Source organism: Leptopilina heterotoma, unplaced genomic scaffold, assembly GCF_015476425.1.
Source record: "Leptopilina heterotoma isolate Lh14 unplaced genomic scaffold, ASM1547642v1 Lhet_92, whole genome shotgun sequence".
Classification (NCBI taxonomy): Eukaryota; Metazoa; Arthropoda; class Insecta; order Hymenoptera; family Figitidae; genus Leptopilina; species Leptopilina heterotoma.
The window spans coordinates 2147832-2160744 of record NW_025111199.1 but is presented as its reverse complement, the minus strand read 5'-3'; the positions used below and the strand labels follow the sequence as shown (position 1 = coordinate 2160744).

At 27.3% G+C, this 12913-nt stretch overlaps 1 protein-coding gene across 1 annotated transcript; it reads right to left on the bottom strand.

Moving 5' to 3' along the window:
* Positions 1-10484: 10484 nt before the first annotated feature.
* LOC122511982 lies at positions 10485-12525 on the bottom strand. The gene is made up of 3 exons (XM_043627582.1): positions 12488-12525; positions 10870-11687; positions 10485-10795 (listed from the first exon to the last, which is right to left on the bottom strand). The coding sequence occupies exons 2-3, from the start codon at positions 11378-11380 to the stop codon at positions 10635-10637; spliced, it is 672 nt and encodes a 223-aa protein (XP_043483517.1). The 5' UTR covers positions 11381-11687; positions 12488-12525; the 3' UTR covers positions 10485-10634.
* Positions 12526-12913: the final 388 nt, after the last annotated feature.

The following is a 12913-nucleotide window of genomic DNA, read 5'->3' as shown; positions in this document are numbered from 1 at the left end:
AAAAACTTATATATAAATTGACTAAACTATTGTTGTTAACAAGAACCACATAATTATAAAAATCTTTACCTAATTTATACACAATTCTTGACCTAGAAGGTTAAAAATTTGTATACTAGTATACTTTTAAATACAGTTAACAAAATATGTACTCAACACAATTGGAATTGGTTATCTTAGGTTTAGTTAAGAAAAACAAGGATAAATTGTACGTATGAAGGGTTATGCACTTAGTTTTTTGGAACTAGCGTGTCCAAACACTGTATAAATGTGTTTTTTAATTAAAATAAAATTTATCAATTATTATTGTTATTACATTATTTTTAATAATTATTTTATACATACATACTTTAAACCAATATGTCAAACAAGATTAAAATTAATTGTCAAACAATTAGTTATTAAATTTAAGATGTAAAAATTTTAAAAAGGTATGCTACAGTAGCTTCAACCTTTTCTCGTTTGTTTGTTTAACTGTTTGTTATAAAAAATGTACTTTTAGGGTATATCTACAAAAATTATTAACTTAATTTTGTGACTTTGGAGAAAAAATTAATTTTTAAGATCAGACAAAACAGTGTCAAATGTAAATTTGTTTGATATACAATGTTTATTTATATAATAGTTATTATAATTGTTCAATAAAGTTAATTTTTAAAACCGAATCTTTATTTTTAAAAACTAATGTTGATAGTTCATACAACTCGGTGACATGAATTAATAGTAGGTACTTTGGCCTGAGTTTAAAACGTTTAAGAGAAAAAACATAATAAACTGAAATTAAATATAAATAAAAGTAAAAAAAATTCCTATCCTATGATTGAGGTAGCAATTTCCTGATTTGGAAGATTTTAGTACATTATAAAAAGACGATTTTAGTCCTGGATTAAAAAATTATAATTTTTTTATTACTAAAATGATAATAAGTATTTTCGCTTAAAAACAATAATTTGAATGTAAAACTTTAAACGCATTTTATTCGAAAAGTTAAGTTTGGTTATAAGGTCTCTTTTCTTAGACGCGGTCACATACAGTACGAAAACCTAGCACGTCAGTCATATCCCATGAGTGGGAGTGAGACAGACTTATGCGATTCCCATACTTTCCTATGACTGACGGATAGCTTTTCTTACTGTATACGATAATAATCTACTATATCGGGATCCCACTATATCTAAAGTAGACTGAAATGTCATACGAAGACTTTGAGCCATATAATTAGTAAGGAATTCTGTTTCCTGAATTAAATTATATTTTACAGCCTGTTTCCAATCGTTTAACCATTTCAGGCTATTTTCCAATACCTACTACATCGAACATGTTATTTAATGTCCACCATTGGTTCATTGGGATTTACCTAAAAGTAGTGTGAAATCCTATATAAGAAATCTGCTATTTTATGACATGATAACGCTTGCCATTGGCTTAAATTCGATAAAAATGCTTATTATTGGTTCTTGCTAAGATGATAACGGTCGCTATTGGCTAACAGTATCGGCGACAACGCTTGCTATTGGTGCATTGTGTTGAGAGTCAAACAACAAGTATATTTATATATATTTTTTTGAATTGAAATTACGAATTAAAGTTTTTAAATGTTAATTAAAGTAAGAAAAATGAATGTCAATTTAAAGTTAGTTAAAAAGTTAGTTAAAAAAAAGTTTTTGTTTATTGATAAATTTTTTTTATTGTAATTACGCGAGTGTAATTCTTGGTAGTGTTCGCCGTGCTGTCAGGTGGGATTTCTCTTTTTCAAAATTTCTTGTGAATAAAAAGTTATTGTGAATTAAAAAAGTTTGAAAAAACGAATTACTTGCAATGTGCATTTTTATAGTTTTAAGAGGTGAGTTTTCTTGTAATTATTTATTTTTATTATGGTAATATATGAAAGATTCTTTTTATTGCAAATTTATTTTATATATTCTTCATTATTTTGTTATAAATAAAGTTTTTAGATCTTTATATATATATATATATTTAGTTGTTGTTAATTGTGCTGTGGTGATCCTTTCCTTTCTCTTAAAACTAACTTGAATAGTAATTATTAGATATTAAATTGTTATTTACTTAACCTTAAAAATATTAATTTCAATTTTTTGAAATGATGTCTTAAAGTTATTTACAAGTGTTTTTTATTCGGTTCGCAAAATATCATTATAATTATCCGTTCATGTTTTTGGATAAATACATTGAATTACTCAATTTTGTATGGTTTTTGATAATAAAAAGGCTCGCGACTAACATGAAAAGGCATATCAGGAAGCTTATAACTTACTTTATTGACCTAAGATAGCAAATTAAAATTTGGTAAGCTTTTATAAAAAGCAATTAAGGGGAAGTTCCCATTGCGAGAGTCAAAAAAATTGATTTCTTTTTTATTGTATTTTTTTAACCCTTTAACGCCCAAATGGACAAAATTTTGACATGAAGTTTAAGAACTTATTTCGGTACTTAAAAGTCAATAGAAAAATTCACGAATCATCATTTCTTATGTTTTCATATGCGCTCTATCGAATGGCGTTAAAAAAAGTCAAAAATTTATAAACAAAAAATTTATTAATGTTTTTTATAAAAAAAGTCCGATTTTTTTTCCAATTTTTGTTTAATTTTCAATTTTTTCTACTATGAAATAGCGGAAAAATAATTCCAAATGTTACAAATAACGTGACATAGATATATAACCTAGATGATAGGACTATAGAGAAAATTAAAAGTTAAAATGGCGGCTCAAAAATGGAGTTAGAAGTTCAAATTTTTTCAAAATTTGATTCGAAAGTACGAAATTGTTAAAAGTGTTTAGATCAACTTGAAATTTGTTACTCGGGGGTTTTAGGGGTCGCTGCTCACGAATCTGAAGTGCAATTTTAAAAATTCAATACGGAGGATCCAATATGGCGGACAATTTTTTTTAAAACTCATTAAATTTACTTGAAACCTGTTACTCGGGGGTTTTTGGGGTCACTGATTATGAATCTAAAATCCAATTTTCAAAATTCAAAATGGAAAATCCAATATGGCCGACAAATTTTTCAAAAACTCATAAGATTAGCTTGAAATTTGTTACTCGGGGGTTTTAGGGGTCGCTGATCACGAATCAGAAGTCCAATTTTTAAAATTCAAAATGGCGGATCCAATATGGCAGACAATTTTTCTAAAAAATCATTAGATTCGCTTGAAACTTGTTACTCGGGGGTTTTTGGGGTCGCTTATTACGAATATAATATCAAATTTTTAAAATTAAACATGGCCGCTCCAATATGACGGACGAATTTTCAGTTGAAATTCGATAATCACTTTCTTTAGCCATTAAAATATTTTTAATGTTTCCCAACTTTCACCACGTGGAGATAAACTTGAACTGTAAATTAAATAAAAACTTTTAATAATTTAAAAAAATAGATAAATAAATAATTAATAAATTAAATATATATATATATTTATATAATTTTGTATTATTTTAATATTTTAAAAATTAATAATTATAGGTCAAATTTTCTCAACTGCACAGGTCAAAAAATGAATTTTCTCGAAATTTGGTTAACATGTTACCATTATTAGTAGAAATGTAAATATGAAATATTATTAAAATTGATAAAATATTTTTTGAGTTACAAAATTTCAAAATTTTGTCTTTTTTAAAAATATCTTTTTTTCGATTTAATATATTGATATGTGAAATTAATCGAATTAAAACTGTGAATAATTATTATTAAAAGGTTTTACAAGAGCTACAAGCTGGAGATAAAAAAATTGTTTTTTCAATTTGACCTTGAAATAAGTAATGATTAAAATAAAACATACATTTCCATTTTTTTTACCTTTAAATTCAAAAATTATAATAACAAATAAAAAGAAGAAAAATACATAAAAAATAAAAAAAGTAAAAAAAAGAAAAAAGTAAAAAAAAATATATAAAATTTAAAAATAAAAAAAAGACTTTCCAGTTCACGTTTTCCTCCACGCCCACGTGGTGAAAGTTGGGAAACATTAAAAATATTTTAAATATTTTAATGGCTAAAGAACGTGATTATCGAATTTCAACTGAAAATTCGTCTGTCATATTAGATCGACCATGTTTAATTTTAAAAATTTGATATTATATTCGTAATAAGCGAATCCAAAAACCCCCGAGTAACAAGTTTCAAGCGAATCTAATGATTTTTTAGAAAAATTGTCTGCCATATTGGATCCGCCATTTTGAATTTTGAAAATTGGATTTTAGATTCATAATCAGTGACCCAAAAAACCCCCGAGTAACAAGTTTCAAGCAAATTTAATGAGTTTTTAAAAAAAATTGTCCGCCATATTGGATCCGCCATATTGAATTTTTAAAATTGCACTTCAGATTCTTGAGCAGCGACCCCTAAAACCCCCGAGTAACAAATTTCAAGCTGATCTAAACACTTTTAACAATTTCGTACTTTCGAATCAAATTTTGAAAAAATTTGAACTTCAAACTCCATTTTTGAGCCGCCATTTTAATTTTTAATTTTCTCTATAGTCCTATCATCTAGGTTATATATCTATGTCACGTTATTTGTAACATTTGGAATTATTTTTCCGCTATTTCATAGTAGAAAAAATTGAAAATTAAACAAAAATTGGAAAAAAAATCGGACTTTTTTTATAAAAAAACATTAATAAATTTTTTGTTTATAAATTTTTGACTTTTTTTAACGCCATTCGATAGAGCGCATATAAAAACATAAGAAATGATGATTCGTGAATTTTTCTATTGACTTTTAAGTACCGAAATAAGTCCTTAAACTTCATGCCAAAATTTTGTCCATTTGGGCGTTAAAGGGTTAATATGACCTGACATTTTATGGAGTCTTTACCCTCACTTTTCTAAAAATTCTGGAGTGATGGGCAATTTTTAGACTCAGTATCGTGTTCAATAACCAAAACTACATTAGAAATAATTCCGATATCAAAAATGAGGAGACAATTTTTTTTGGCATCTGTGTGCTCAAATGAGCGCACGCCGTGCTGATTAATTAACACGCGTGCGAGCATGTGTCCGTCACTATGCGCGCACTTTGCTATCTGGGCTATTAAAAAATTTATTTTTAACCGCTAATTTAGTTTGTTGTTGCAATTTATATGTAATTAAATTCGTCAGCCATATTGGATCCAACACTTTGAATTTTGCTAATTGGACTTTAGATTCGTAATCAGCGTCCCCAAAATCCTCCAAGTAACAAGTTTCAATCGAATTCAAGACATTTATAAAAATTCGTCCTCCATATTGGATCCGCTATTTTGAATTTGGAAAAGCTGACTTTAGATTCGTATCCAGCGACGCGACACCGAAAACCCCTAAGTAACAAGTTTCAATCGAATTCAAGAAATTTTATAAAATTAGTCCGTCATGTTGGATCCGCCTTTTTGAATTTTGAAATTCTGCCTTTAGATTCGTAATCTGCGACCCCAAAAACTTTTAAAAATGTGGTGACCCAAAATTTATGCATCAAATTTTAAATGTATATACTTGAAATTCCAACATAATTGAAATTAAATTTTTTTAATAAGTTTCTACCCATAAGACATTTTTTTGACATAGCCACAATATAACTAATCACTTCTCTAAATCAATAAAAGATATTTGAAAATTATCACGTTAGAGTTCTGAAAAATATTAGTTTTATATAATAAACTGAGTTTTAAAATAAATGCCGCTCATAAATTTTCTAAACGGATTTTGATTTCTTATAGTTTTAATTGTATGTTAAGATTTTTTCAAATTTTTAATAGGCAGAAAAAAAATTTCTTATTCATTTGTTTTTAAACAACTTATTAAATAATTAATAAAAATTAAGCTTTTAATTGTTTTTTAATTTTAAACGAAATTATATTTTATCCTCTTTGTACACTGCAAAAATAAGTGTCTTATTTGATATCTTAAAATAAGATGTAAGATGGAAAAATGGTATCTTACATCTGAAAATAAGATGGTTTCTAAAGTATCTTACTGATTTTTAAGATGTTTTATACGTCTTAGATATTTTTTCTATCTTAAAAAAGTAAGATACTTCTGAAAGTTTTTTAAAGTATTTTAAATTAAGATGTTTCTGTCTCAATAAGATGTTTAGCGATAAGATACTTGTGAATTGTAAGATGCGAAAAAAATTTAAACTAAGATGCATAAAATGCCTTACATATAAGCCCATAGTTAACCTTAAAACTTTTTTCACAAAAAATATGATGAAATTGTGTACAAAGATACTTTAAACATCTTAAATTAAGATATTTCAAATAACTTAAAAATGACTACCAAAACATCTTAAATAAGATACTGCTTTTTGCAGTGTATTCCTGGTTGGTTTATTTAAATTGATTCATTTATTTAAGAGATATATTTTTTTAAAGTTGCAAAAAATTGAAATAGCGATAACTTTGGTAAAAAAATTTATTTTTCTCCTTCGGAAGACTCATCCGTAAAGGCAAAACAAAATGTTTTTTTACATTTTGATGGTGTCATTAGTTTAAAAAACGCAGTTTACAAAAAATAATTCTTTTTGACAGCTGTTAAATTAACAACTCTTTTGTCGATATTACTTTTAACGAAAATAATTACAAAACATATTTTAATAGTGATCCTAAATGTATTTCGTGAAAATTAAGTTTTATTATAAATAAAAATTTTAAAATAAACATGTTTAAATGTTACATTATACATAAATAATAATTAAAGTTAGTATTAAGAAAACACACTTTTTGAAATTGTCAAGTCTTACGTTATTAAATATTAAAATATAGAATAACAAACAGGATAAGAGAATTCGGTTATTTCAAAATAGGGTAAACGTACCAAAATTGTCGAGGATGGTTCCTGTTGTCGAGTAAACAAACTTTGAATTTTATTTAAACAGTGTAGCACATTGTAAATGAAAAAAGTAATAAATATTAATTTTTCTAAGCGTTATAAATGTGAAAAAAATATATTAATATTATATAAATAAACAAATGAGACATTTTAGACAATATTTTTTGGTTATTACCATGGTAACATCGACAAATGGAACACCCTCGGCAATTGGTACACTTATACCCTATTTAATCATCAGAATAGTAAGTTGTAATAGATGGTATGGACAACTTCATTCATAATAGTATTTCAAATTGAAAATGATGTAATGGGCGCGCAAAAATTAGTTCTAGTATAATATATTAAATATTATATTATATTATTATTTAAATAGAAAACATTTGATAAAAGATGACTTAATTTTTATTTATATTTCTATAAAATCCTTACATAGATCACATATTGAAGACATTGGATTTTAAACTGTTGACGAAATCCAGGCGAAGTGAGAAAGAAAACCGAGTATAGATATTTAATATAAAGAACTTTAATGTTATGAAATTGAAACAGACAAATAATATAAAGAATGCTGAACACTTGAGTGAACAAAAGACGCTACGTTTATGAGTGAATGTACACGAGTGTGTACACCACCTAGCGCTGAGGGCTAGAGGTTGGATCAGTTTCTGAACACTTCCCCTTGAGACAATCTCCAATGGTCCAGGTCCTGATTTTTCCAATCCTATGGAAAGAACGCATCGTTGGTGCGTTGGTTTGGTCATTGCCTTGGTAAGGATATCGGCAAGCATATCCTCGGATGACATATGCTCCAATTGAATCTCTTTTGGCTTGATAACGTCTCGCACGAAATGATGCTAAACATCGATATGCTTTGTTCGGCTGTCAAAAACTGGAAACGTTGCTAACTTTTGTGCACTGAAATTGTCAATGCACAGCTTAATTGACTGCAAATCAGACTGTCTAAGTTCCTTTAGAAATCGACTTAGATGCAGTGCTTCCTTGGCTCCCTCACTCAAGGCCATGTACTCTGCTTCAGTAGTCGATAACGCAATGGTCCGTTGCTTCCTCGAGTCCCATAGAATAGCACCGCCGCTCAGTGTGAAATCAAATCCGGTGAATGATCGCCTGTCGTCGATGGATCCCGCCCAGTCCACATCCACAAGACCTAACATCTCCTTCTTGTAGTGTTTAAAGAGGATTCCGAGATCGTCAGTACATCTAAGGTATCTCAGTACTCTCTTGGCTGCACCCCAATGAGTTACATTGAAGCAATGGTTAAATTGACATAATTTACTGGCGGCGTGAGATATATCGGGCCTAGTTGCAATCGATAAATACAATAAGATCTTCGTTGCTCGAGTGATAGATGTACAAGTTGGCCCAACTATGAGCCGACCAAAAAATCGCACCTGGGAAGCGGCCTTGTCGCTTGAAATATGTAAATAATAATAATAATATGTCATTGAAATATGTAAAATTTTAAACAACTTGTGTTGTTGTTTCAAGTTGTTTGTGATAAAAATTGTTTAAATATTAGTGTTCTAAAATTTACTTACAACCATTAACTCCCATTTTTTATTATTATACATGTACGTCAGAATACCATATTTAGAAATTACAAAATAAAATACTTATATATTACCTTATACAGTATTCTCAATAATTAAATTTTCGATAAATTAAATTTCTCAATAAGAGGAGTTAATTTGTCTAGTATCCTAAAATATATAAAGGAAGATTGGGAAATTGTGGGCCACCTCCATTATTTAATAATATTTACATGTTTGATAATCCAATTTTTTGATTTTCTTTTGTTCGTAGAAATTAAATTTTTCTTTAGCATTTCATGACTTTACAACGCTTTACAATTACCTATAAACCGTTAATAAAAATCACCTGAAAAATTTTATTAAAGTATTTATTTTGGGCCATCATGTTTTTATTTTTTTTACAAGGATTTTCAAGAATTAATTATGGAATATATTTTTTTAATTATTATGTGTCATTGGTATTTTGACTCCAAAAAGAAATTTTTCATTAAATTAAAATGAATAAATAATACAAAGCTTTTTGTAAAATGAAGCATTTGGAAAATTGTGAGCCACTTTCTTTAGGGAAGTATTTATTGCATGTTTTTGGCGATTTAATTGCAAATATTATTAAAATCACTCATAGTTATAGTAATTTAACAAAAACAATAATAGTCATTGCGATTCAAGCGATAGAGCTATTCATTTAAAATGTGTTATTAATTGAGCCTATTGTATTTGGCTAAATTGTGATTCCGATTAATTTCATTTTTTACTTTTTGTTTTTTAATTTTAAACTTATAATTAAATATTTATAACATTTTTAATATTTCTAACCATTTAATAAATATATTTCATCGTTATTTTTGATTTTGAACTCAATTTAGGCAGTGGCCCACAATTCCCCAACATTTTTAAAAATCATAAAATTGCACTCTTTGGTAAGACTGAAATTTCTTTAAGGTAAGTGATAATTTTGGGAAACTGACTATGATATATGTTAGTTTATACCACCTACTGACCCAAAAATTAAAAAAAAAATTTTGTGTAAGATATTGAGCTAAGAAAAAGTTCACTCATAGTAATTTATTTCCACACTGCACCGAAAGTTTTCTGAAAGTTGAAATAATGTGGACTGTAACCTATGTAAACTTCAGTAGCGGTAGCGAATTTCATGAAAGTTTAAAAAATTCTTTAAATGTATAATGTTTTTAAATGTTTAGTCAAAATTTTACATTAAATATTGAAAAACAGTGAACATTTGAAAAATTCCTTCAAGTTTCATAAACTTCACACAATAAAAATTCTGAAAGTTGCAAAATATAAACTTTTAGGAAACTTTCGATGATTTCCTCATTTTAAAAGAACACATGAGTCTGAGACCTGGAATAGCGTACTGTATATGGAAATTTAGTTTAAAATAGAAATAGAAACAATTTCTGCATACCATTAGGTACTTTTATTAATAAAATTAATTTTCTTATCCACAAAATCACATTTTATGTCCAGTAAATTGCTTAGTTTACGAAGATAAAACAATATAATGATCTGACTTCTTAATTCAGTAAGAAATCATGACTACTTCTTTATCACAGTCGTTTATAGTTTTCTTTTTTAATAACAATTAATTAACAACTAAGATATTTAAGTAAAATCACATAACACAGACAAGCGATTTTTCGATTTAATTCTCTTTCTTATTTCCATATGAATATAAACATTTAGAATTTAGGTGTTATTAAAGTAACCATAAAATACGAAAAATAAAAAATGAGACTTTTTGAATTCACTATAAAAATCGATGCACTGGTTAACCAATAATAAATTCAGATCTATTATGACGCATTAGAAAATTAACAATTATTATTATTCTTTTTATAGAAAAATATCGTAATTTCACATTTCAAACGTAATAATTAACAATTTTATAACAATCACTGTTCTGTGATCTAAATTTGGAAGTTATATCTTATTTTCTACTTTTATACACTGGGCGGAACTATTATAAAAAAGAAATACTATTTTCGAAAGAGATAGTATATTATTTCAATGTTGAATTCGATGTACAAAAATATTGTACTATATGAAATATAACATAGTATTATAATTACAACTAGTAATAATATCACATTTTGTTTGAACTGATTTAAAGGTTTTTCAAATAAATAATATATTTATTAAAACATTTAAAGAGTAGAATATATATTTTTAAAATACCCGAAAAATTGAGTCTGGTAAAAAAAGTAAATCCATTTTTAATGATTGTCTCGATTTTGTCATCTAATATAATCCCATTGCCACGGTACTTCTCCTGACGGACTTGAAAAGTGTGCAGCCAGAGTGTTACGCATTTGTTGACCAATTAAAGTACCTCGACGTTCTGGTTGGATTGGTGGAAATGATTTTAGTTGATCGTTACCATCAAATTGCCAATCTCCTGCGAATTTAAAATTGTATAACATAAATAATCAAATCAAAACTTTCAAAATAGAAAATATTAAAAATATTTACCTAATAAGACACGTCCTCCTTCTGTTTCTCGATCAACATGAGATGCTGGACAATATTGCTGTCTATTTGTGTCTGCTTTATTGTTTATAGACATTAAAAAGTTATGAAGGCAAATAATGGCCATGACAATGTTATCGACTTTCTGAGGGTCGGCAGAAATTTTAGTGTATAAAATTCTCCATCTTGAAGCCATAATACCAAAAGCGTTTTCAACAATCCTTCTCGCACGTGACAAGCGATAATTGAAAACCTTTTGTTCATCACTTAAATAAGAACCAGGATATGGTTTTAACAACTTGGTAGATATAGGAAAAATGTCGTCACCCACCAAAAAAATTGGGGTTGTAATACTAAAATTTGGAATTTGAAACTGTTCGTCGGGTAGATTCAAAATACCATTAAACAATCCCTCTGAAATTAAACTGTCTTCAAAAATTCCAGCATCGTTACAACCTCCAAATGAGCCAATATCAACCAAGTTGAATTTATATTCGTGGTCGCATATTGACATTAAGACAGTGCTGAAGGTTTTTTTGTAGTTGAAAAACAAACTACCAGAGTTTGCTGGTGCTTTTATCGTAATATGCTTGCCGTCTATTGCTCCTCCGCAGTTAGGCAAGTTCCAAACATCCTTAAATCCTTCAGATATTCTAATCCAGTCTTCACGAGTAGGTACTTTCAAGTAATCAGGAGCCAAAACTTTAATAATTGCTACGGTTGTCTCCTGAATTACTTGACGAAGCGTAGATTATTTTTCAAAGAGAACCAAGTGGGCATAGAATGCACATGGAATGTCTTAAAGTCGTCTTCTTTACAATCTATGTGGTTTAAAGAATTTTTGGATATATGTTATCACCACTTCACAATCACTTTTTAAATTGATAAAAAGATTTAAAATTAATAACAAAACTAGGATGATTTATTGACAATAAAACAGTCCATAATTTCAGAAAACACATTTTTTAAAATTATTATTACACACTGTAACACACTTTTTAGAATTTTTTGAATATTTAAACTTCAAATGTTCCTTAAAAAAATTAGAAATTTCAACAAAAAAATTTTAAGAAAATTTTTTTTAGATTATCAAAAATACAATTTATTTAAGCTTTGAAATCTTTTATTTTTCATATTTCTAAATTAAACGTGCTATTCAAATCGTATATCAAGTTTAAAGTGGACTTTCTAAAAAAATTTTCAAGTTATCTTTCAATTATCTTCTACCAGTGTATTAAAATGTCTGCCTCAAGAAAGCTTTCATTAAAATATGAATTTTTTTATTTTTAAATATTTACACTAAAATATTTTTAAAAAGTTGAAAAATTTCTTTATTTTTTTAGCGCAGTCACAAAAACCACATTTTATATATCCCTATAACCATTCATTATAATTTATTAACTAAATTACTCAACAATTTAATAATAATAATTACATTCTGAAATTTAATTACTTATAGAATCTTGAACTATACATTCGATTCTTTAAAAAATCAAAAATAATTTTTATAAATATTTAAATTTTTGAAAATGTGTAATTGAAGATATGGAAAATAATTCAACTTTAAAAAATAATAATTATTATTGCTCTAATAATGAAAATATAAAATTGGATAATTTACTTGAGTGTCATGCTAAGTCGATGTCCAGGAGTAAGCGGTTTTCTTCGACTTCTTTTAAGAAGATATGGCGTTACTTTTGTTAATAAATATTGGTAGCTCTCTTTGCTCATTCTTGTGTATTTAAAGAAATAATCTTCGTCCTCTTGCATTTCTTGGAAAAGAGTTTCATATTCGCCAAGAACATCTCTACGTCGATTTATAGGTCGTACACCCCATCTTCTTGATTTTTTTCAGCTTTTGACAATTTTAGTAAGCATGACATTTGAATGATAACAAGAATGGCTAGCAATATATCAAGATTCAAACTTGTGTTTGTCATTTTGGTATATGTATAACCTGAAATTACAAAAAAATAATTTAATTTTGAAATTAAATCATACCTCCATGAATCATACTAATACATAAGATAATATTTGAAGAATCTAC